General features: G+C 44.4%; 3 protein-coding genes across 4 annotated transcripts in view; 2 read left to right on the forward strand and 1 right to left on the reverse strand.

The window, feature by feature from the left end:
• LOC139406541 (C3 and PZP-like alpha-2-macroglobulin domain-containing protein 8) overlaps positions 1-13,144 on the forward strand; it is a 53,554-nt gene extending 40,410 nt beyond the window's left edge. The window contains exons 34-43 of one of the 2 annotated variants that reach the window (XM_071149231.1): positions 1,788-1,850; positions 4,811-5,064; positions 5,313-5,400; positions 7,257-7,331; positions 7,444-7,549; positions 7,768-7,878; positions 8,667-8,879; positions 9,950-10,024; positions 11,602-11,785; positions 12,224-13,144. In XM_071149231.1, the coding sequence (XP_071005332.1) occupies positions 1,788-1,850; positions 4,811-5,064; positions 5,313-5,400; positions 7,257-7,331; positions 7,444-7,549; positions 7,768-7,878; positions 8,667-8,879; positions 9,950-10,024; positions 11,602-11,785; position 12,224 (1,170 nt within the window). In that variant the 3' untranslated portion in view covers positions 12,225-13,144. Of the gene's footprint in view, positions 1-1,787; positions 2,929-3,002; positions 3,654-4,810; positions 5,065-5,312; positions 5,401-7,256; positions 7,332-7,443; positions 7,550-7,767; positions 7,879-8,666; positions 8,880-9,949; positions 10,025-11,601; positions 11,786-12,223 lie in introns of those variants that run through there. The other variant, XR_011634002.1, reaches the window with a different exon arrangement.
• Positions 13,145-14,448: 1,304 nt separating this feature from the next.
• On the forward strand, positions 14,449-17,288 carry LOC139407604 (CIMAP1 family member D). The gene is made up of 5 exons (XM_071151430.1): positions 14,449-14,562; positions 14,663-14,743; positions 15,525-15,635; positions 16,191-16,328; positions 16,701-17,288. The coding sequence occupies exons 2-5, from the start codon at positions 14,695-14,697 to the stop codon at positions 17,183-17,185; spliced, it is 783 nt and encodes a 260-aa protein (XP_071007531.1). The 5' UTR covers positions 14,449-14,562; positions 14,663-14,694; the 3' UTR covers positions 17,186-17,288.
• A 99-nt stretch (positions 17,289-17,387) lies between these two features.
• LOC139407606 (CDC28 protein kinase regulatory subunit 2) lies at positions 17,388-19,155 on the reverse strand. The gene is made up of 3 exons (XM_071151432.1): positions 18,944-19,155; positions 18,373-18,500; positions 17,388-17,972 (listed from the first exon to the last, which is right to left on the reverse strand). Exons 1-3 carry the CDS (start codon positions 19,000-19,002, stop codon positions 17,929-17,931), a joined length of 231 nt encoding a protein of 76 aa, XP_071007533.1. The 5' UTR covers positions 19,003-19,155; the 3' UTR covers positions 17,388-17,928.
• Positions 19,156-19,674: the final 519 nt, after the last annotated feature.

The following is a 19,674-nucleotide window of genomic DNA, read 5'->3' on the forward strand; positions in this document are numbered from 1 at the left end:
TACATTTCCTTCTCATCCCCACAGTGAGGGAGTAGCTCAGGTAAGGGCTTGAACTTTTGTTCCCTCTGCCAGGCATGTAATTATCTGCCTTAATTAGCTGTGTCAGTTTAATTGGGGGTAATTTAGCTATGCTGGTTAGTGGCCAGGCTATTTGACTGCTGCTGCTTACATCAACAGCATTCAAATCAAATTTTATTTGTCACATACAACAGGTGTAGTAGACCTTACCGTGAAATGCTTACTTACAAGCCCTTAACCAACAATGCAGTTTTAAGAAAATAGAGCTAAGAAAATATTCACTAATATATATATATATATATATATATATATAAAAAGTAACACAATAAAATAACAATAATGAGACTATATCAGTGGAGGCTCCTCAGAGGAGGAAGGGAAGGACCATCCTCAGTGAATTTCATTTTAAAAAATTGTAAAACATTCTAAAATGTATAATTTTTAGATAAAATTATACTAAATATGTCAGCAAATAATTGTTTAAAACACACTATTTTGCAATGAATGGCTACAGTAGCCTCAATAGCACTCTGTAGGGTAGCACCATGGTGTAGCCAGAGGACAGCTAGCTTCCGTCCATCTCTTGGTACATTGACAATACAAAACCTAGGAGGCTCTTGGTTCACACCCACATCCATAGACTTACATAGTAATTATGACAACTTCCGGAGGACGTCCTCCAACCTATCAGAGCTCTTGCAGCATGAACTGACATGTTGTCCACCCAATCAAATAATCAAATAATTAATCTAGTTCTGAAAGCATAAGCTACAGCTAGCTAGCACTGCAGTGCATAAAATGTGGTGAGTAGTTGACTCAAAGAGAGAGAAAGATAATAGTTTAACCGTTTTCAACAAATTAACCTCTTCAAAAAAGAAGAAGCAAGAGAGAGAGATATTTCATCTTGGCTTTTCACTTTCAGTTTCACTTACTTCCAAATGCAGCTAATGTTAGTTAGTTTAGCCTACTGAAACACCCTGCTCAAACAGAGGGATGCTATGTTAGCTAGTTGGCTATGACTATCCAACACAACACTGGAACCCTTCCATGTAAGCTTTTGGTTTTATTCATTTATTGCCACCGGGGCCTGCGGTGTAACTGCTAAACTGCTTACTGACTGTACACTGTAACGTTACTGCATGATTGGAGCAGTTTATTAACACATTAGTGCTATTACCTATGTTGACTAGGACATTACTTTAGCTAATATGAGGACAATGATGACAATTACGTTCGGTTATCTTTAGTTGTTGTTTTTTTGTGTTCTTTTGGTGTTCATTCAAAGAAGATGTACACTTTCCACGCTGCGCTTTGGTCTCATTCCGACAACGGACGTAACACTTGGCCTCGCAGCCTTGTGAATGTTGACCTGTTTCAAGGTCTTGCTCACATCGGCTACGGAGAGCGTGATCACACAGTCGTCCAGAACAGCTGGTGCTATCATGCATGCGTCAGTGTTGCTTGCCTTGAAACGAGCATAAAAGGCATTTAGCCCATCTGGTAGGCTTACGTCACTGGGCAGCTCGCGGCTGGGTTTACCTTTGTTGTCCGTAATAGTTTGCAAGCCCTGACACATCCGACGAGCGTCAGAGCCGGTGTAGTAGGATTCAATTTTAGTCCTGTTTTGACTCTTTGCCTGTTTGATGGTTTGTCTCTCTAACCGCCTCTGTCACCTCCCTCCCACCCCTTTTCTCTCTCAACCCTATTCTCCCTTTTTTCCTCTTTCTCTCTCGCTCTGTCTCTCTCTCCCTTCCCTCCTCTCGCTGCAGATTCCCAGTATTCCTACAGGGCTGTTTGTCAGTGCTAAAGGCGAGGGCTGCTGTCTCATGCAGGTACGTTACTTCTGATTTCCCCCTTCTATAATTTTATCTTTCACTCACAGAGAATCCTCCAGAGGGGAAAAGCCAGTGCATTCCCATGACTCATTGCTCTAATGCCCAAATTCCTGACTGTAAATCGGAATGATCTTGTAAAACGTAGGGAATTGTTCAGCAGGGACTGTTCGTTCCCCAATTACACTGGATAGGATGCTGTTTTTCCTGTACCTTGTCACTAAAACAGAAAGCTATTTGAGGCCAGGGTGCATAAACAACTACTGGGGGAGTTTCTCTGTTCAGCTTCCTGCTCTAGATAGAACACAGCGTTCCTCCTCTCCTCACTTTGCCTTTCCGGCATGTTTAGAAGAGCCTGTCAACCTTAACCCTCTTCACATGACAGGTGATCATTATACTGGCCTCAAATGGGTTCTGTGATCCTTCAGATAACACTAACAGTTATTGGATCCTTTGAAAAAAGACAGAAATCTTATAAGCATAATTCTGCAGGTAGCCTAGTGATTAGAGCGTTAGGCCAGTAACCGAAAGGTCGCTAGTTCGAATCCCTCGACAAGGTGAATTATGTTAATGTGCCATTGAGCAAGGCACTTAACCCTAATTTCTACAGGGTTGCCATTGATAATGGCAGACTGGTCGTGACCCCACTCTCCAAGGGTGTTTCAGGGAGAGTTGGGATATGCAAAAAAAATAATAATTCCAATTCACACATGCGTATTAATACACATTTGTACATGTGTAAAATAGGACAGGTATAAGTGCCCACCAAATTATTATACATTTTATTATTACATATATACACTGGGGTATAGCCCCAGTATCCTATGATGGTGCCACCTTTCCAACAAGTCAGTTCATCAAATTTCTGCCCTGCTAGAGCTGCCCCGGTCAACTGTACTGTAAGTGGCGGCAGGGTAGCCTAGTGGTTAAAGCGTTGGGCTAGAAAGGTTTCAAGTTCAAATCCCCGAGCTGACAAGGTACAAATCTGTCGTTCTGCCCCTGAACAAGGCAGTTAACCCACTGTTCCTAGGCCGTCATTGAAAATAAGAATTTGTTCTTAACTGACTTGACTAGTCAGGTAAAAAAAAAAAGTGCTGTTATTGTGAAGTGGAAACATCTAGGAGCATCAAGGGCTCAGCTGCGAAGTGATAGGCCACACAAGCTCACAGAACGGGACCACAGAGTGCTAAAGCATGTAGCACGTAAAAAATGTCTGTCCCTTGTTGCAACACTCACTACTGAGTTCCAAACTGCCTCTGGAAGCAAAGTCGGCACAATAACTGTTTGTCGAGAGCTTCATGAAATGGGTTTCCATGGCCGCACACAAGCCTTAGATCGCCATGTTCAATGCCAAGTGTCAGCTGGAGTGGTGTAAAGCTTGCCGCCATGGACTCTGGAGCAGTGGAAATGCATTTTCTGGAGTGAATCACGCTTCACCATCTGTCAGTCCGATGGATGAATCTGGGTTTGGCGGATGCCAGGATAACTTTACCTGCCCGTATGCATAGTGCCAATGGTAAAGTTTGGTGGAGAAGGAATAATGGTTTGGGGCTGTTTTTCATGGTCCGGTCTAAGCCCCTTAGTTTCAGTGAAGGGAAATCTTAACGCTACAGCATACAATGACATTCTAGATGATTCTTGGCATCCAACTTTGTGGCAACAGTTGGATGCCCTTTCTGGCCCTTTCTGTTTCAGCATGACAATCAAATCAAAGTGTGTCACGTGCGCCGAATACAATGCTTACTTACAGGCCCTAACCAACAGTGCAATTTTTAAACAAAAAAATAGGTATTAGGTGAACAATAGATAAGTAAAGAAATAAAGAACAACAGTAAAAAGACAGTGAAAAATAACAGTAGCGAGGCTATAACAGTAGCGAGGCTATATACAGTAGCGAGGCTATATACAGTAGCGAGGCTATATACAGTAGCAAGGCTATATACAGGCACCGGTTAGTTGGGCTAATTGAGGTAGTATGTACATGTAGGTATGGTTAAAGTGGCTATGCATATATGATAAACAGAGAGTAGCAGTAGCGTAAAAGAGGGGTTGGTGGGTGAAAGGCACTTCAATCTTCTGTCTTGCCCATTCACTCTCTGAATTGCACACATACACAATCCATGAGAGGAACCTAGAGATGAACCAGGCTCTGAGGGGGGGGGGGGGGGGGGCAGTCCTATTCTGGCTGTGCCGGTGGAGATTATAAGAGTACATGGCCATTAAGGCTAGATCGTTCTTCAAGATGTTCAAATGTTCACAGATGACCAGTAGGGTCAAATAATAATCACAGGGGTGATAGAGGGTGCAACAGGGCAGCACCTCAGGAGTAAATGTCAGTTGGCTTTTTCATAGCCGAACATTGAGGTCGAGACAGCAGGTGAGAGAGAGAGAGTCGAAACAGCAGGTCCAGGATAAGGTAGCAGGTCCGGTGAACAGGTCAGGGTTCCATAGCCGCAGGCAAAACAGCAGAAAGTGGATCAGCAGCACAACCAGGTGGACTGGGGACAGCGACAGCGAGAAGTCGTCAGGCCAGGTAGTCCTAAGGCATGGTCCTAGGGCTCAGGTTCTCTGGGAGGGGAGAGAGGGAGAAATGGGAGAATTAGAGGGTTCAGCCTATCTCTGTCCCCCTTCTCACTCCACACATTCCTGCAAACCTCTACACATACACCACTTTTCCAGCTTTCACACCTCTCCCTCCCTCAGCACATCCCTCTCGCCAGTCTGCTATTGCCTGAGGCCTGGAGCACCTGGGCTGTAATGAGATGACAAGATAGGCATGATTAAAGAGAGAGTGTGTGTGTACATGCATACCTATGTGCAGGAGCGCGTGCTTGCGTGTGCGTGTACTAGCTTCCACACTCAATGGGTTTGCTCTACAACATAGGTTCTCTGCACTTTCTATTACCTCCGGAATCGGGAATAAATTCTCTCTCCAAGCTCTGCTTGTGTTCTCGCCTCAGATTGATGTATCCTACAACGTGCCTGACCCCGTGGCCAAGCCAGCCTTCCAGCTTAAGGTGGACCTGAAAGAGCCCAGGCAGGAGCGCCACCCGCCAGCCCCGCCCTCCCCCCGCCACGCCAGCCCTCGCTCGCGATCCCGTTCCGACAACCGCTCGGAGCTGAGCCGCAAACGCCGGGCTGCCACCGACGATGAAGACCCCGCAGCCCACCAAGACGACCTAGACTACCGTATCACCCTGGAAGCCTGCGCCAGGTACTGCAGAGACTGCAGCAGCCTTTTAGCCTAACTAGCATTTAGCCTGGTAGTTGGCCTAGTTCTGCTAGCATCTAGCCTGGTAGTTGGTCCAGATCTGCTAGCATCTAGCCTGGTAGTTGGTCTATTTCTGCTAGCATTTATCCTGGCATTTGGCCTAGTTCTGCTAGCGTTTAGCCTGGTGGTTGGCCTAGTTCCACTAGCATTTAGCTTAGCATCTAACTCTCTTAGCATTTTTCTCTCTTCAGGTGGCTCCACACAGGTTCTTCCAACATGGCTGTCTTGGAGGTCCCTCTGCTGTCAGGTTTCCGTGCCGATGTGGAAAGTTTGGAGAGGGTAGGACATAAACATACACTCACATTACAATGTCATACAGATAGACGGCATGTAGCATAGCGGTTAGAGCGTTGGGCCAGTAACCGAAAGGTCACTTGTGCGAATTCCGACAGTCTGTAGATGTGCCCTTGAGCAAGGTACTTAACACAAATTTGCTGTACTACTATGGCTGATCCTAATACAACACATTTCACTGTGTATGTGACAATAAAACAACCCCCCCCCCCCCCCCCCCCCCAAAAAAAGACAAAGACAGACACGGCTCACATCTGAAGGCCATTTCAGAGGTGTGGTGTGGAATTGATCAGTCCCCTTCTGTTTTGCTCAGTCCCCTATGCTGCTCATGCTTCTTCCCCTGTCTCAGAGAGGTGTTTGTGGACGTGTGTTTATTAACGGAGGAGGACATTGAATGGCTCTGCCATTGTGCTGCTACTCTTGGCAGATATAGACAAAACATTTGTGCCACTGTACTGAGTATCCGCTCTGCTTCTCTTGTAAACACAGGGGTCATGCTGAATGTTACTGGGAATTGTGCACTGTGTGTGTGTGTGTGACTGGGTGTGTGTGTGTTTGTTTATACAGCAGTGGGGTAATCACTATTGAGAGGGTATTTTTACTGCAGTGTCTGGATGAGGGCCAGCTCTGGCCCAGTGATGTTACTGTTTCTATGGGGCTCCACAAGGAGCCAGCACAAACCCTCACAGACCCTCTCTGGGGCTATTACCCAGCCACCAGGGAAGGGCTGGGCCACTGGGGGTTGCCATTGTTTATTCCAACTACCCCACTCTGAGAGCCAGGGGAGAGGGACCCAGGGACGCATGGCAGACATCTTAGAGAGGGGGGTGAGAGGTTAGTTGAAGTCACCTCCCCAGGCCCTCTTCAAAACACTTGTCTCCCTCATTTCTGCAGAGTTATGGGCCCCAAAATCAAACTATCCACCTTCGTAAAGACCTACCTCCCTGGGGGGACAGATTTACACCCACTCACACACACACACACACTATCTCCCTGAGACTTGAGGGAGTCGGTGCTGACCTGTATATTGAAGTGGCTTACAAGCTCCGTTTACAGAGCCAGCCCTGCTCGCCTCCCTGCTGTACGACTGCCTGGCTGCCCTGACCAGCAGCATTCCTCACATCATGAGACGGAGCCTCGCTTATGCAGTCATGTCTTGTTGTTTTCATAGATGTTACTTGGAATCCTTACACAACATACTTTGGCCTCTATTGCTCTTTTTATCCATAAAATGAGCTGAGCTGAATGGAGCAAAATGCCTTTCACACTATGCTACCTACTTTATGTTACTTTAAGTGCTCAGAGAAAGTGAATGGAATACATTTCAAGTTGTTACTATAATTATAGTTATTGTCAAGAGAGAAAACAACACGGCCAACACACAGCCTACTTACACACACACACACACACACACACACACACACACACACACACACACACTATCAAGCTCTCTCTCCCTCTGTGTGTGTGTGTGTGTCCCAGTGGCGCCAGCTCAGGCTGAGCACCTCATAAACTTAATCTGTCCGTAGGACTGCCACCTTTTAGAGAGCCCTGTGGGAGGAATTACACCCCCCCCCCCCCCCCCCCCCCCCTCCAACCATACTTCCCACAACACCTATCCCCTTAGGCAGTAAACAGAAACTCCCTCGTAGACAGTCGACACAGGTACTGTTATTGGAAGCTGGCTCCCTCCCTTTGGCTTGTAAACAGGCTTGGCTTGACCTACCTACAACTGGACTGAAAGGTCACCAGAATTCTCACTGGCCATCAGTGAGACAACAGAAAAGCTTAGCATTGAGTCGGACTCTTGAGTAGTTCATCCCCCTTTTCCTATCATAAAGCTGCTGCTGGACAAGAGGGTTGGTCTGAAGAGGTACGAAGTGGATGGAAGGAAGGTCCTCTTCTACTTTGATGAGGTAAGTTAGCCATACCGGTATATCACAATTGTAATCTGTGGTGTACTGTACTGTGATCAGTTCTAACTGTTTTACATGTTTGCCCTGTCTCTGTGCTTGTCCCACAACGCAGATCTCCAGTCAGTGTATGACATGTGTGGCCTTCCAGGCTGTCAGGGAGTACATAATGGGCAAGACAGCGCCTGTTCCGGTCAAGGTGTACGACTACTACGAACCAGGTGTGCCTCTGACGTGATGAATATTTTTAACAGCACCTCACTTTGCGAGCAAGAAAACCCTCCTTCGTCTTCACAATGATTAACTGACAGCCTTCTCTCAGAGGAAATTGGAATTCTCTGGTCTGTGGTTTAAAATGCAAGTACAGAGTTGTTTTGTGGAGAGACTTGTCCACTACTCCTACAAAGCTGTGTGTTCCTGTCTCTCTCTCGCTATACAGCATTTGAAGCCACCCGCTTTTACAATGTGAGCGAGAGCAGTCCCCTGGCCCGCAAGCTGTGTGACGGCACCACGTGCAACGAGGTGGAGAGCTCAACCAATCAGTGGATAGGTAAAAGTTACAACACTCTACTGTATGTCCATTAACGGAACTACCACATTCTCTTTGTGTTAGTCCCCATTTAGCCCAGCTAATGAAACAGTGAGAGAGAGAGAGCAAGTGAAGGTGTGACTTGTTTCTGACGGGGCTCCTCTGTAAACCTCCATTTCCTGTCCCTTGACTTCTAAGAGCTTGTGTGTCGTGCCTAAACTGTTATTGGCACGGGCCGATGTTGGGAAGAGAAGAAACAGAAAAGCAGGCCCACACAGGAATGCCCACTGGCCCTGGTTGTCATCGTGCCGAGTGTTTCCGTTTCAGCGACACATACACACACTCTCATTAGCGGGGACCGATGTTGCTACAACAAATGGCAAAGTTTGCCCCTGTCACCGTGGTGACGGGTGGATGACCCTGTTTGTGTTGATTCTGTGTTTTGCTGGCTTGGCTGAGAGAGAGAGAAGTTGAGGGGCTGGGACCCCCGTGCAGCTGGAACCAAGGCCATGCCCAGACCCTGGGGAACAGCGCTCATCAACACACATCCTCTCACACACATAATCTTTTTCTCTCTCTCGCCTAACACTTTCCCTCCTATGAAAGATGTCATCTCTTTATTTGCCTGACCCATGTTTGGAATATATTTTTTTTGTCCTGTGTATTTTACTATGAAGTAATTATGGTTGCATTCCACTACTAAAGTCACACAATGTTGATACACATTGTTAGAAAAAAGCAAAAGTTCAAGATCCCCAAAGTTGAAAAATATATAATTTCTCCTGTCCGGTGTTTTTCCTTTGACCCAGGCTTTGTCCAGGGGAACCAATGTAACAAGGTGTTTGGCTGTCTGGAGGAGGAGCAGTTTGAGCGTTGCACCTGCTACAGGGACTGTGGCTATGACGGAGAGCCTGTGTGTGGCTCAGACGGACATCTCTACCAGAACCAGTGTCAGATGGAGGTCTTCGCATGCCGCAACGGGACCCTCATAGAACAAATGCCCATGTCCCAGTGTCCTCAGAGTAAGACTACTCTACTAGGGATGGGCTCCATTCCATTTGAAATTCAGTTAATGAGTTGAAAAATCCTCAATGACAGTAATGGCCAATTAATCAATTCATGAGTTTGATGTCAATTCATCCCCTGAATTATTGAAATGAAAGCTGCTACAGCTGTGCCACCACACCCACTGGCTGCTCCTAACACTAGCATGCCAGGCTCTGAACCCCTCCCAGTGTCTCTGCCAGCCAGGGTCACATGTGGCTCTGATTTATCGGTCAGCTACCACACCTTGAAGAGCTAAAAACACGATATACTTCATAGTCAAACATTACATCCACTGAAAAAATGTCTCCAAAATGTTTTGATTATGAGAAACACCCTTTGAGTAATTGAAGAGAGGACGTGCTGAGAAGAGAGTGCAGGGTAGCCCAACTTGCACGTGCACATACTCTCTCACACATGCACACACATGCACACGCACACAAGCAAGTAGGAGTAGAAAGAGTGAGGTGTGTGTGTGTGTGTGTGTGTGTGTGTGTGTGTGTGTGTGTGTGTGTGTGTGTGTGTGTGTGTGTGTGTGTGTGTGTGTGTGTGTGTGTGTGTGTGTGTGTGTGTGTGTGTGTGTGTGTGGCTGTGGCTGTGGCTGTGGTAACAGCTGTTCAGGTGCAGGCTGATTGCTGGGTGAAGTTTGTGAGGAGAGCTTCTCTCCCCCCTCTGCCCAGCGCTACTATATTACAGGGAACCCCAAATGACAGAGTGCTTTTGTCCAGGCCTTTGAAAATCCTGTCACATTCCTTTCTGACGCACAAACCAACAACAAAGGAGCCTTCTTGTTGTGGAGTGGATTGGGAAAAAGCACATACCAAAACCTGTGTGGGAAAACGAGGCTGCCTGCGCCAAGTTTACAGTAGATTATCAAAGGACCGGATCCATATTTAGACCTTCCTCTCATTGTTTGTGTATGTCTGGTTAGGAAATAAGCACCCACATAGGAAATACGGGAAAGTATATAATGCTTTTACCCTAACTGTACAGTACCTGGTCTGTGTAACATTGGCTTGTTGTGATTGTGTTGTGTCTGTTCACACAGTGGAATCCACCACGGAGGACAGAGAGAACACAACAGGCGAGGAACATGAGCAAACTCCTGTGCCTATACACACAGGTAAATACAGTGCATGGTAAAACACACACCTCTTCTCCCCTCTATACCCCCGCACTAACCCCTATCTTCCCATCTCTCATTGGTCGCCAGCTGTTCCCGGCTGCAGGAGTGTGTATATGTGAGGAGTGTGAAGTCTGTGTGTGTGTGTGAGTGCCAGTCAAAGGCAAGAGCTGGAGAGTTCACCTCTGGCGTTGACGTGCAGGCATGTGAGGAGGTTCATGCACTGCTCTGCTCCGTTCCCTCTCTGAGACACTGTATACAAGTCTGACAGATGAAGACCAGACCTCTAGTGCCCACTGTAAATATGTCTATCTGCATACATCCATGGATCTGTATTGTATGAGGGATTGGAGATTACTCCAGCTCTGAGAACATCCACATACAGACTGCCTCCAATAGTTTGCTATAACCTATACCCACTGTGAGGTCCACCACCATGCGTCGGCTTCTTCTTGCTTGTCTGGATATATACAAATAAGTATAAAGAGTTTGATCGCAGTTGTAAATGAGAACTTGTTCTCAACTGGCCTACCTGGTTAAATAAAGGTGAAATAAAATACATTTAAAAATCCGTGTTGTAGAAGAGTTGGAGGTGTAGATGAAAGAGTAATTTGCTTGAAGGGGATATTTGTTGCTCCACCACAGGGTTCACGTAGATGTCATGCTTAAATAACTTGCTGTTACAGAACTCCCGGTAAGATGTATCACTCTTTATGTTGGTTTGTAGCAGGAGTCGTGGCTGTGGTAGGGTAGGCTCACGTCGATGCGTGTGTACTTCCGTGCGTGTGTGTATTTGATGTGGCCTATGCCTGCGCTGACTTGTTCCCTGCCTGCAGCTCACTGTAGCTGTAATGGAGTTCCACAAAGGTCAAAGGTCTCCTCAGTACAAAGACTGATGCTTCACAGTGGAAAAGACCTCACCACAGGAATGCCATTAAAACTGGACTGCGGTACACACATACAGAAAACATGTATCATACCAGATTATTACACTCAATGAACAGCTGTGTATTTCTGAGCTAATAAATGTTGTTGAGCTGAGCTCCACTGAGCATTAGGTTAGGTAGAATGTGATGGATGTGATTTTGTGTGCCAAGAATCTGACAGCATTCTCAACAGCTTTAGTAAAAACATTGAGGCTTTGGAATCAGTTTCTCTGTGGACATGTCCCTTAGTGGTGAAATGGCATCAGAGCTGAGGGCATGATTAATTCAACAAAACACACTTGTTTTGATGAAATTAAATGGAGTGTATTGTGTGTATTCATCTGCAATGTATGATTTCCAAAAGGAGCAGTGTGCATGCAGTGCTTTACATGAGGCTGAACATTAGGACATAGTGACCCCTACTGGTCACCTTGTACAATTAACTATTTTGGTAGATACTCTCAGTGGAAACATATTGTTATGCCCCTTGACTTTTCAGCCAATGTTAGTGTTCTCATAAAAATAATTGTTGTGAACAATTGTCTCATCTTATTTCTAAGGATATTTCTCACCATCCCACCTGCCCTCCATCTCTCTCTGTCTCTCTCACTGTCACTCTCTCTCTCTCTGTTCCTCTTTCTTGTGCTGTAGGCGAGGAAGAGCAGGGTTCCATGGCTGAGGTGTCCTACTACTCCTATGAGTATGACCCAGAACCCTTCCCTGCAGAGGGAGAGGACCATTTGGAGCTGGAGGCAGGGGAGCAGGGGGGAGAGCAGGAGAGTCCATCAGATATCCAGTTACCCACACTAGACACAAAGGACCCCCCTGAGCGATGGTACGGCCCTCTCACCTCTCTGTCTCTATGAACAACAACACTGAGTTTGAACCACAGGAGGCTGCTGAGGGAAGAGTGGCTAATAATAATGTTCAGAACGGTGCTAATGGAATGGCATCAATCACATGTTTGTTGTATTTGATACGATTCCATTGATTCTGCCCCAATCATTACCACGAGCCCATCCTCCCCAATTAAGTTGCCACCAACCTCCTGTGGTTTGAACCATTAACACTGTGGTAATGTGAATAGGGCTTGAAATTAACTCAACTGTGACTTTGTAACCTCAAACCTGTGTCAGTTTATATCCACTCTAATAACAAAGTGTATTCAGATACCTCTACATCAAAGATAGCATATCTGTACCTATCTATCTGATTGCAATGAAGAACCTTATCAGAGATCTTATTAAGTGTCCTGCTCTCCTCTCCTCCACAGAAACTGCCCCTGACAGCATCACCAGCCAGATCTCCAAATTGTACATTGTCTGTGAATATGTTAGTGAGTGGAGAGAGAAGGAAGAGTGGGGACTGCAGTGTGTGTGTGTGTGTGTGTGTGTGTGTGTGTGTGTGTGTGTGTGTGTGTGTGTGTGTGTGTGTGTGTGTGTGTGTGTGTGTGTGTGTGTGTGTGTGTGTGTTACTAAGCTAGTCCCCCTCTAGCCCTCTTTGTTTTTCTCTCTTGTATAACTCCTAGACACCAGTTGACACCATAGCGTCTTTGATATTCACTGTAGTGCCTTAATGTTTTTATGTCATCTCTAATCAAGTATTTATGTTTGTAATTACACCTGAGTTAAAACAAATGTTTTGTTGTTTTTTCTATCTGTGGTATTTATTTGTAGCTAGTGCTTTTGTTTTATTTGTTCCAATGCTGCCCCCTATTGCCTTCTTGTCCTGTCACCTACACCAATATCTTCATTTAATTCATCAAAAATAACCAGATGTGATGCACCTATTATTCTTATTCAGAGGAAGCCTTAGCTCAAACACTGAGGTGTACAGTTGATATCTTTATATACTTATTTGGTGTTTAACCTGCTAAAGATCGAGACTGCATTTCTGCAGCCTTAAACTGGAGGTTAAGATAAGCTCAATAATTCTAGATATTTTACCAAGCTAGCAATATCTCCACATAATAAGTCATATTTAGGTATAGCTGACTCCTTACTGTTGAACACACAGGGATTTGATTGTACAGTGCATAAGCTATTTTGTTTTGTTAAATTTTGACTCTTGATATCCTAAAACAAGAATAAAGGTTTGGAATTGCTGTACATTTACCATATTTAAACCAGTGTAACCCCATATCCATTTCCAATACAATTGCTTTTGAAAAATAATAAACTTTGTATACAATCCATGTCTCTGTTTGCAGTTAACTTTTCATGCTACTATCTCTCCCCGGGTAGCAGTAACTCTATTCCCTATATGTTTAGCCTATATGTTACATAGGAAACGAGGAGCAGACCTGGTGATTAAGGAGTTGTGTTGGTCCATTTCCTTTGCAACTGTAGTTTAGCCTGAGGAGAATTTCCTGTCATCCTGTAAGCAATGAGCTGTGTTACTGTCAAACACTGTGGCCCTTCAGAATGCCCTCTGTGACTGTGACCCCTGGCATGGCTGTGTGCAGCGGGGCTAACGTGTGTTTGTCCCTGTTAACAACTCACTCAGGTTACCTAAACAGCAGCCAGGAGAGAGTTAGAGCCTGTAAATGTTTAATGTTTGTTTTCGGCAGACCATGGTTAAGGCACTTGTCGACATTGTCAGTTACCGTATAGCTTCTGGCAACTTTTAGTGTGTTCTTCTGCTGCTGTTTTAAAATGACTACGTTCCAAACAGCCCATGGATATGTCGTTTCAATGTAGAGGTTATTGAGAGGGCAATGAGTCCTATGATCAAACTACAGGAGTGGTGGTGGAAAACTGTCAGATAACGTGTCTTACATGTCTTATGATATGCATAGTCTTTCTCGCTTTCAGTGTATTACCATATACTGCACTATGTCAAGAAGGAGAATATTTGTTCACTCCATTGCTTTGCTGGTCTCTGTAAGGGACACTGTTAGTTCTGATATACAGTGTGAATGGGATCTGTACAGTATGAGAGGAAGGTCTGTTGTATGAATGGGGAAGGTACTGTAGGGACAGAGAGAGAACACTCGCTTCGCTGACCGAGCGATGCGGGAGACCTGGTTGCTGAGACTGAATATCCTGGAACGTCTCCCTGGCAACTGCATGCATGGTTGAAGTGTGATATTCTGCCTCCACGCTGCGATGAACAGAGAGTGAAAAGAGAAAGGCGGGAGAGGGGATCTTGGTTTCATGGATTGCTCTGTGGAGATATTGTTACATTAGAGTGAATCCAAGTAATGACATGGTTTCTAAGCACCAGGGATTGAGCTCCTCTGGCTGAGCTACTATTTAACTGGCTGAGATGATGGACTAGTTGGACACAGTTGGTGTGAGATCCAACATTTGGTCCTTTAAGGGGCTTTTCTAACCAATAGGCTAAATGTTTATGGGTCTTTGATGGTAGTGGTTCTTATTTTGGAATGTGTAACTGCGCAGGCTGTTAAGGTATGCATGACTGAATAGGCAAACTCCAAACTGAATTTCACTCAGGACTTGGGAGATGATGGATGGATAAAGGAGGGCCATGCTGCTGAGTGGAGAGCTTGAATTCATCTGACACAGAAGATCACCTCTACCACACGGAGGAGAGAGGAACCTGCTGGCTATAATGCATTGCTGGAGCCTGTTTGTGTCCACATTTACAGTAGTATGCTTCCTACCTGTGTTTTTGTACATACTGTATTGTCAAATTCCCTCTTATTATTGATTGAATTCATTGTGTAATGATTTGGAAGATGTTTTTGTAGGACGACTTGTAGGACCATACATTTATTTGACCATGGGGGAGGAGGTGAAAAAGCGCCCCATCATTGCTGGCAGAGAGAAAGGTGAGCTTCCTGAATGGAACAACCTTTGCGGTACTTATTCAATACAGATATATCACTCATCTATTCTGAATTGAGTAAATGTAACATGTCTAGCTAATAATTGAATGCATTATCCTGTCAGAGAGGGGACACTGACTGGAGGAGTTGATTGTTTCTCAGAGCTTGGACTTGCCAGGACTCGCATTAGTAACTTTGCTTGTGCAGTGTGCACAGGCATCTGACAATGTGAATGCTGATGTAATGTCAAATCAAAATGAAAAAGGACATGCACCGAATACATCTGGTGTAGACTTTACCATGAAATGCTTACTAACGAGCCATTTCCCAACAATGCAGTTAAAAAGGTTTTAAAAAAGGCTAAATAAGGCAATAGTACCACAATAAAATAACATGAAAGTGTGTGTTTTGTGTGAGTGTATATTATGTGTGTTGGTGGAGTGTCAGTGTAATGTGTTGGTAGAGTGTGCATAGAGCTAGTGCAAGAGAGCTGGTGCAACAACAAAAAATTAAACTTTCCAAAAAAGTCATTTCCCAGGTTGTATCTTAGTGCCGCACTGTCTCTGGCTGTGAAAGTCAGCTGTTTGGATGATCTAGCATGTCTAATTTGCACCAGCCAGATGTAAATATGTCGTTTATATCCTCAGGCACGTCTTTATGAACCTTTTCAGCTTATTCATCACTACACCATAATGTATATAATGTAATATGTGTGAAGTAGCCCAAATCCTTCCATGTGTACACACAGGTCCTCAACCTATTGTGTTAAATATCTACCCCACAGGGCCAGGACCGGGGCGTTACGCTCTGCCACCAACTATTGGTTTCATCGGCCATGACTTCACCAAGCCAACCAGCCCTGCTTACTCCTTCCACGGCAGAATGAGCAACAACTGTGAGTGCTACAACAGTCACTAAAGAGCCCCCAAGATTTGAACATGACACACTACTCTAATGGTCAATGGAAAACTACCTCAACTAGTATTAGTTGATCATGAAAGGGAATATTGAATGTTGTAATGTAACTGTAAAGCCACTGGGGGGAAACAACACCACAAATACCTGTCACTAGTTGTGGACGCTGTTACTACAGTACAGTATACAACTTATCAGCCAAATGTGACACTGTCCTTAGGATACTGGCAAACTTACTACAGTAGGGAAAGGGGGATACCTAGTCAGTAGAAATGAATGCATTCACCTGAAATGTGTCTTCCGTATTTAACCCAACCGATCTGAATCAGAGAGGTGCGAGGGGCTGCCATAATTGACATCCATGTCTTTGGCGCCCGGGGAACAGTGGATTAACTGCCTTGCTCAGGGGCAGAACAACAGATTTTGACCTTGTCAGCTCTGGGATTCGATCCAGCAAACTTTCAGTTACTGGCCCAACGCTCTAACCAGTATTGTATGTCAGTTATTTGATTGTTTCTCTTGTTTGGTTGTGCAGTGTACGGTGTTGACTCCAGTCCTGGGCCTCGGTATTACATTGATGCAAAAATCACCCGTTTCGGCAGGGATGGCAACCCCGCATACTCCATGTTGGGCAGAGTGAGAGGATCATCAAGTAAGTTCCCACCAACTTCAGGTAAATACACTTTCAATTCAGAGCTGATCATGTTTTAATGTGCCTATAAAGTTGTATTAAAATACTGTTTTTATATGGTCAAATACCAAAAGCTCATTACTAGACGTGAAAATGTTGATTTTCTTAAGAGACGTTAATTACACAGGGACCTTGTGTGTGGCAGTTTGTAAGCCACTTACAGCAGTATGGCAACAAGACTCTGGATGTGACAGCTCAAGCCTTGCCTTCTGCTGTCAGCTGTTGCAACTGAATTTCATGAACACTCCACAAATATGCATACACTCTAAATTGACAATGAATCTACTGCATTCCACTTATGAATCTTGCTTGTTCACATAAAGCCAAAGCTAAATACAGCTTTCCCACTAGCAGGGCTTTTCCAGACTCCTGGACCTGGGGCATACAGCCCTGAGAATGCTCCTCCATGCAACACCCAGCGCAGACCCCCATCCTACACTATGGGCTCCCGCACTCGCTACCGTACCATCGACTCAGTCCCTGCCCCCAACAAGTACTGTCTCCCTGCTCTCATGGGCCCCCAGGTTCCCACCAAGCCAGCCAGTGCCAGCTACACCATGTCAGGGCACTGCAAATTAGGGGGTCCCTCAGAAGACCTGGCCAAGACCCCAGGCCCTGGTAGATACAACAGTACAGATCCAAGTGTCTACCTGCCCAGGCAACCAGCTTTCTCCATGCTAGGTCGCCATGGCTTTCCCAACGATGCCACTCTGAAGCCTGGCCCTGGAACTCATAATCCTGAGAAGGTGACTGTCCACAAGCCCCGGGCTCCTGCCTTCTCTCTGGGCATCAGACACTCTGAGTTTGTCACCCCACTGGTGGTCAATGTAGCTGACTGAAAAGCACTTCTCACAACTATGTTCCTCTGTCATATGGGACTAGGTTGGATTCATCTGCAAAACAAAGAACTTGAGATGACAATAGAGAACCATTTCTACTGCTGTGCTGGCTTAATATTAAATATGAAATGAAAGACATTTAGATACACAACACATAAACTTCCACACAGAAAGTAAAGAAATATATTTTATTTACGTTCTGTCCTGCAACAAGTGTTGTTTAGAATTAACAAAAATGTGACTATTCAGTCCAAATGTATACTGTCTGATACAAATATATATATACACAGAGGAAAGCAGACAAAATAAAAAACATTTTCAGAACATGCAAAATTATTTATTTTGAATAAAATATTCCACATTCAAGAAAGAAAAGTCTATTTGACCACTGTTCATTAACCCAACATATTGATAAGTAAGTAAACATCAATAAAAGTGTAGCAAGTGTTATTCAAGCTCTGTAAAGTCTAATGAATGAGAAATTCCATATCCACATTGTTGCCATGTACCAATAAAAGCAGAACTGCTTATCATCTGGTAGTGGGGGCCGAGCCTTCCAGCACTCAAGTCTGCTTCTATCATACCTCCAACATTTTGGGGAGGGATTTAAAAAAATAAAAAATAAACTTTAAGGGTCTATTCTATACACCAAAACACATGGAGAGATGTACATCTTGTTAAGTCAACAAAGACCATACAATTCAACTAAGGTGGCTTTCAGGGATGTTGAAGATGATTTCCACTCAATCCTTTGGAAGAGGTCTTCGGAAAAGCAATATATGCGGCTCTAGATGTAAAACAAAAAGTAGCTAATTCAGTACTGACTTCAAGCTAGTAGAGATGGCTATTATTTTCAAACATGCAGATGGCATAACAATGGCTTTGCATATGTAGGGATGTGATCAGGACAACATTGAAGATTGGGGAAAATAGGTCATTGGTGTGGGGCAAAGTAATGTAATAGGCAATACAATATATGGCCTAGAATAGAAAGCTAGCTAGTAAATTTAAATTATGTATGAAAGAGGATGTCAGAAAAGCAGGAATTCCTGATGTACCGTTTCATAACCAGTCACGAGAAGACTTGAGACATAAGTAAAAGCTTTAGAAAATGTTTTTTGTATGAAACGTTAGTCCTCGTTAGTCCTTGTTGAGACTGGATTGCTAACTTTCGGTCAATAGCTCACCTGGCTTGTGGATCATGTAGTGGATCCAGCCCTGGCTCTGCTGCACCCCCAGACCCCTCCATTCATCTTCTGTCATCAAGTGAGAAGTGGGCACCAGCTTTGATAACTGTTTCGGGAGCATAACATGCCTGTGTAGGAAAGGGACATTGAATTCACCAAGTTAACGTAGCTATCTAGTTAACGTCACTAACTAGAAAGTACTTTACTAGTAGATGTAACGTTAGCTAGCTAGCACCAGTAGGCCATATAACTTTGAACATGTTGTGGCAACACCAGCTGATAGTATTAGCTTACGTTAGCGGTCGTTAACAAAGTCACATGATACAGTTCGCTAGCCCACTAAACAAATTAATCCTGCAGCCTTCAGTTGCCAGCCAACAAATATAATAACAGTATTAATATTATTCTGCCAAATACAGTATTATGGCTAAAGCTAACGTTGGCTAGTTAACCAACCAGGGGAGTTGGGTGAACTTGCGTTCCGTAGCAAAGCAAGTTAACGTTAGCTAGTAAGCAAGCATGTTAACAGTATTACAGTAGTAGCTAACGTTACAACTTCAACCTAATTTACCTGTACTCAAATGCTTCATCTGTGTACTTGTCAGAGTAGTAAATTTGTTTCTTCGACATGTTTAATCGAACAGAAGTATATAACACAATATTCTGGATACGTTTTTGTATTCTCAGATAGCTGTCTGTTTTGACAAGCGAAAGCTGGCTAGATTTTTATAAACACAAAACAAATTGTCATCTGCAGTGTGTCGGCAAATTTTAAACTCAAACCGTCCCTCTCTTAGCCGGGATTGGTGAAGCCGCGCGTGGGCAAAACAAGCTAAATGCGTGGCGCCCCGCCCCCACCTTCTGATTTTGACAGCTGTACACATGGTGAGTTATTTCTACAATATTAGACTTTAGATTTTTCCATTGGTTTGCTCGTTGAGTTAATGTCAATGACCATTTGTCGTGCTTCTTTTGTCCTACAATCATGAATATTCGTTGTCAAATGCCTGAATGTAACAAAAAATAGTATATAGCCCTAATCTAAGGGATTCGTTTTACTGGGGGTGGTCGTGCAATGTAATTATGTGTACGAGCACAAAAGTCCACATCTGTAATTTTAGTCACGTCCGAATCTGCCATGGAAGTATTTTTTTGCATGACAGGAGAGTAACAATTCCAGCTAGAATAACCTACTGTTTTTTGGAAAACTCCAACAAGTATAGATATCACTGAAAACCCCTTTAGTAATAGTGGCTTTTGTTTGCATGGTGGTATTGTGAAAGTGGGGTGTAAATTTGACTT

This window comes from Oncorhynchus clarkii, chromosome 4 (assembly GCF_045791955.1).
Source record: "Oncorhynchus clarkii lewisi isolate Uvic-CL-2024 chromosome 4, UVic_Ocla_1.0, whole genome shotgun sequence".
NCBI lineage: Eukaryota > Metazoa > Chordata > Actinopteri > Salmoniformes > Salmonidae > Oncorhynchus > Oncorhynchus clarkii.

Coding starts and splice junctions, on each gene's coding strand:
- LOC139407604 (XM_071151430.1), top strand. CDS start 14,695: ATGGGGGAGGAGGTGAAAAAGCGCCCCATCATTGCTGGCAGAGAGAAA. Junction 14,744..15,524: donor CATTGCTGGCAGAGAGAAAG/GTGAGCTTCCTG, acceptor TCTACCCCACAG/GGCCAGGACCGGGGCGTTAC. Junction 16,329..16,700: donor TAAGTTCCCACCAACTTCAG/GTAAATACACTT, acceptor TCCCACTAGCAG/GGCTTTTCCAGACTCCTGGA.
- LOC139407606 (XM_071151432.1), bottom strand. CDS start 19,002: ATGTCGAAGAAACAAATTTACTACTCTGACAAGTACACAGATGAAGCA. Junction 18,501..18,943: donor GATGAAGCATTTGAGTACAG/GTAAATTAGGTT, acceptor TTTCCTACACAG/GCATGTTATGCTCCCGAAAC. Junction 17,973..18,372: donor CTACATGATCCACAAGCCAG/GTGAGCTATTGA, acceptor TTTTACATCTAG/AGCCGCATATATTGCTTTTC.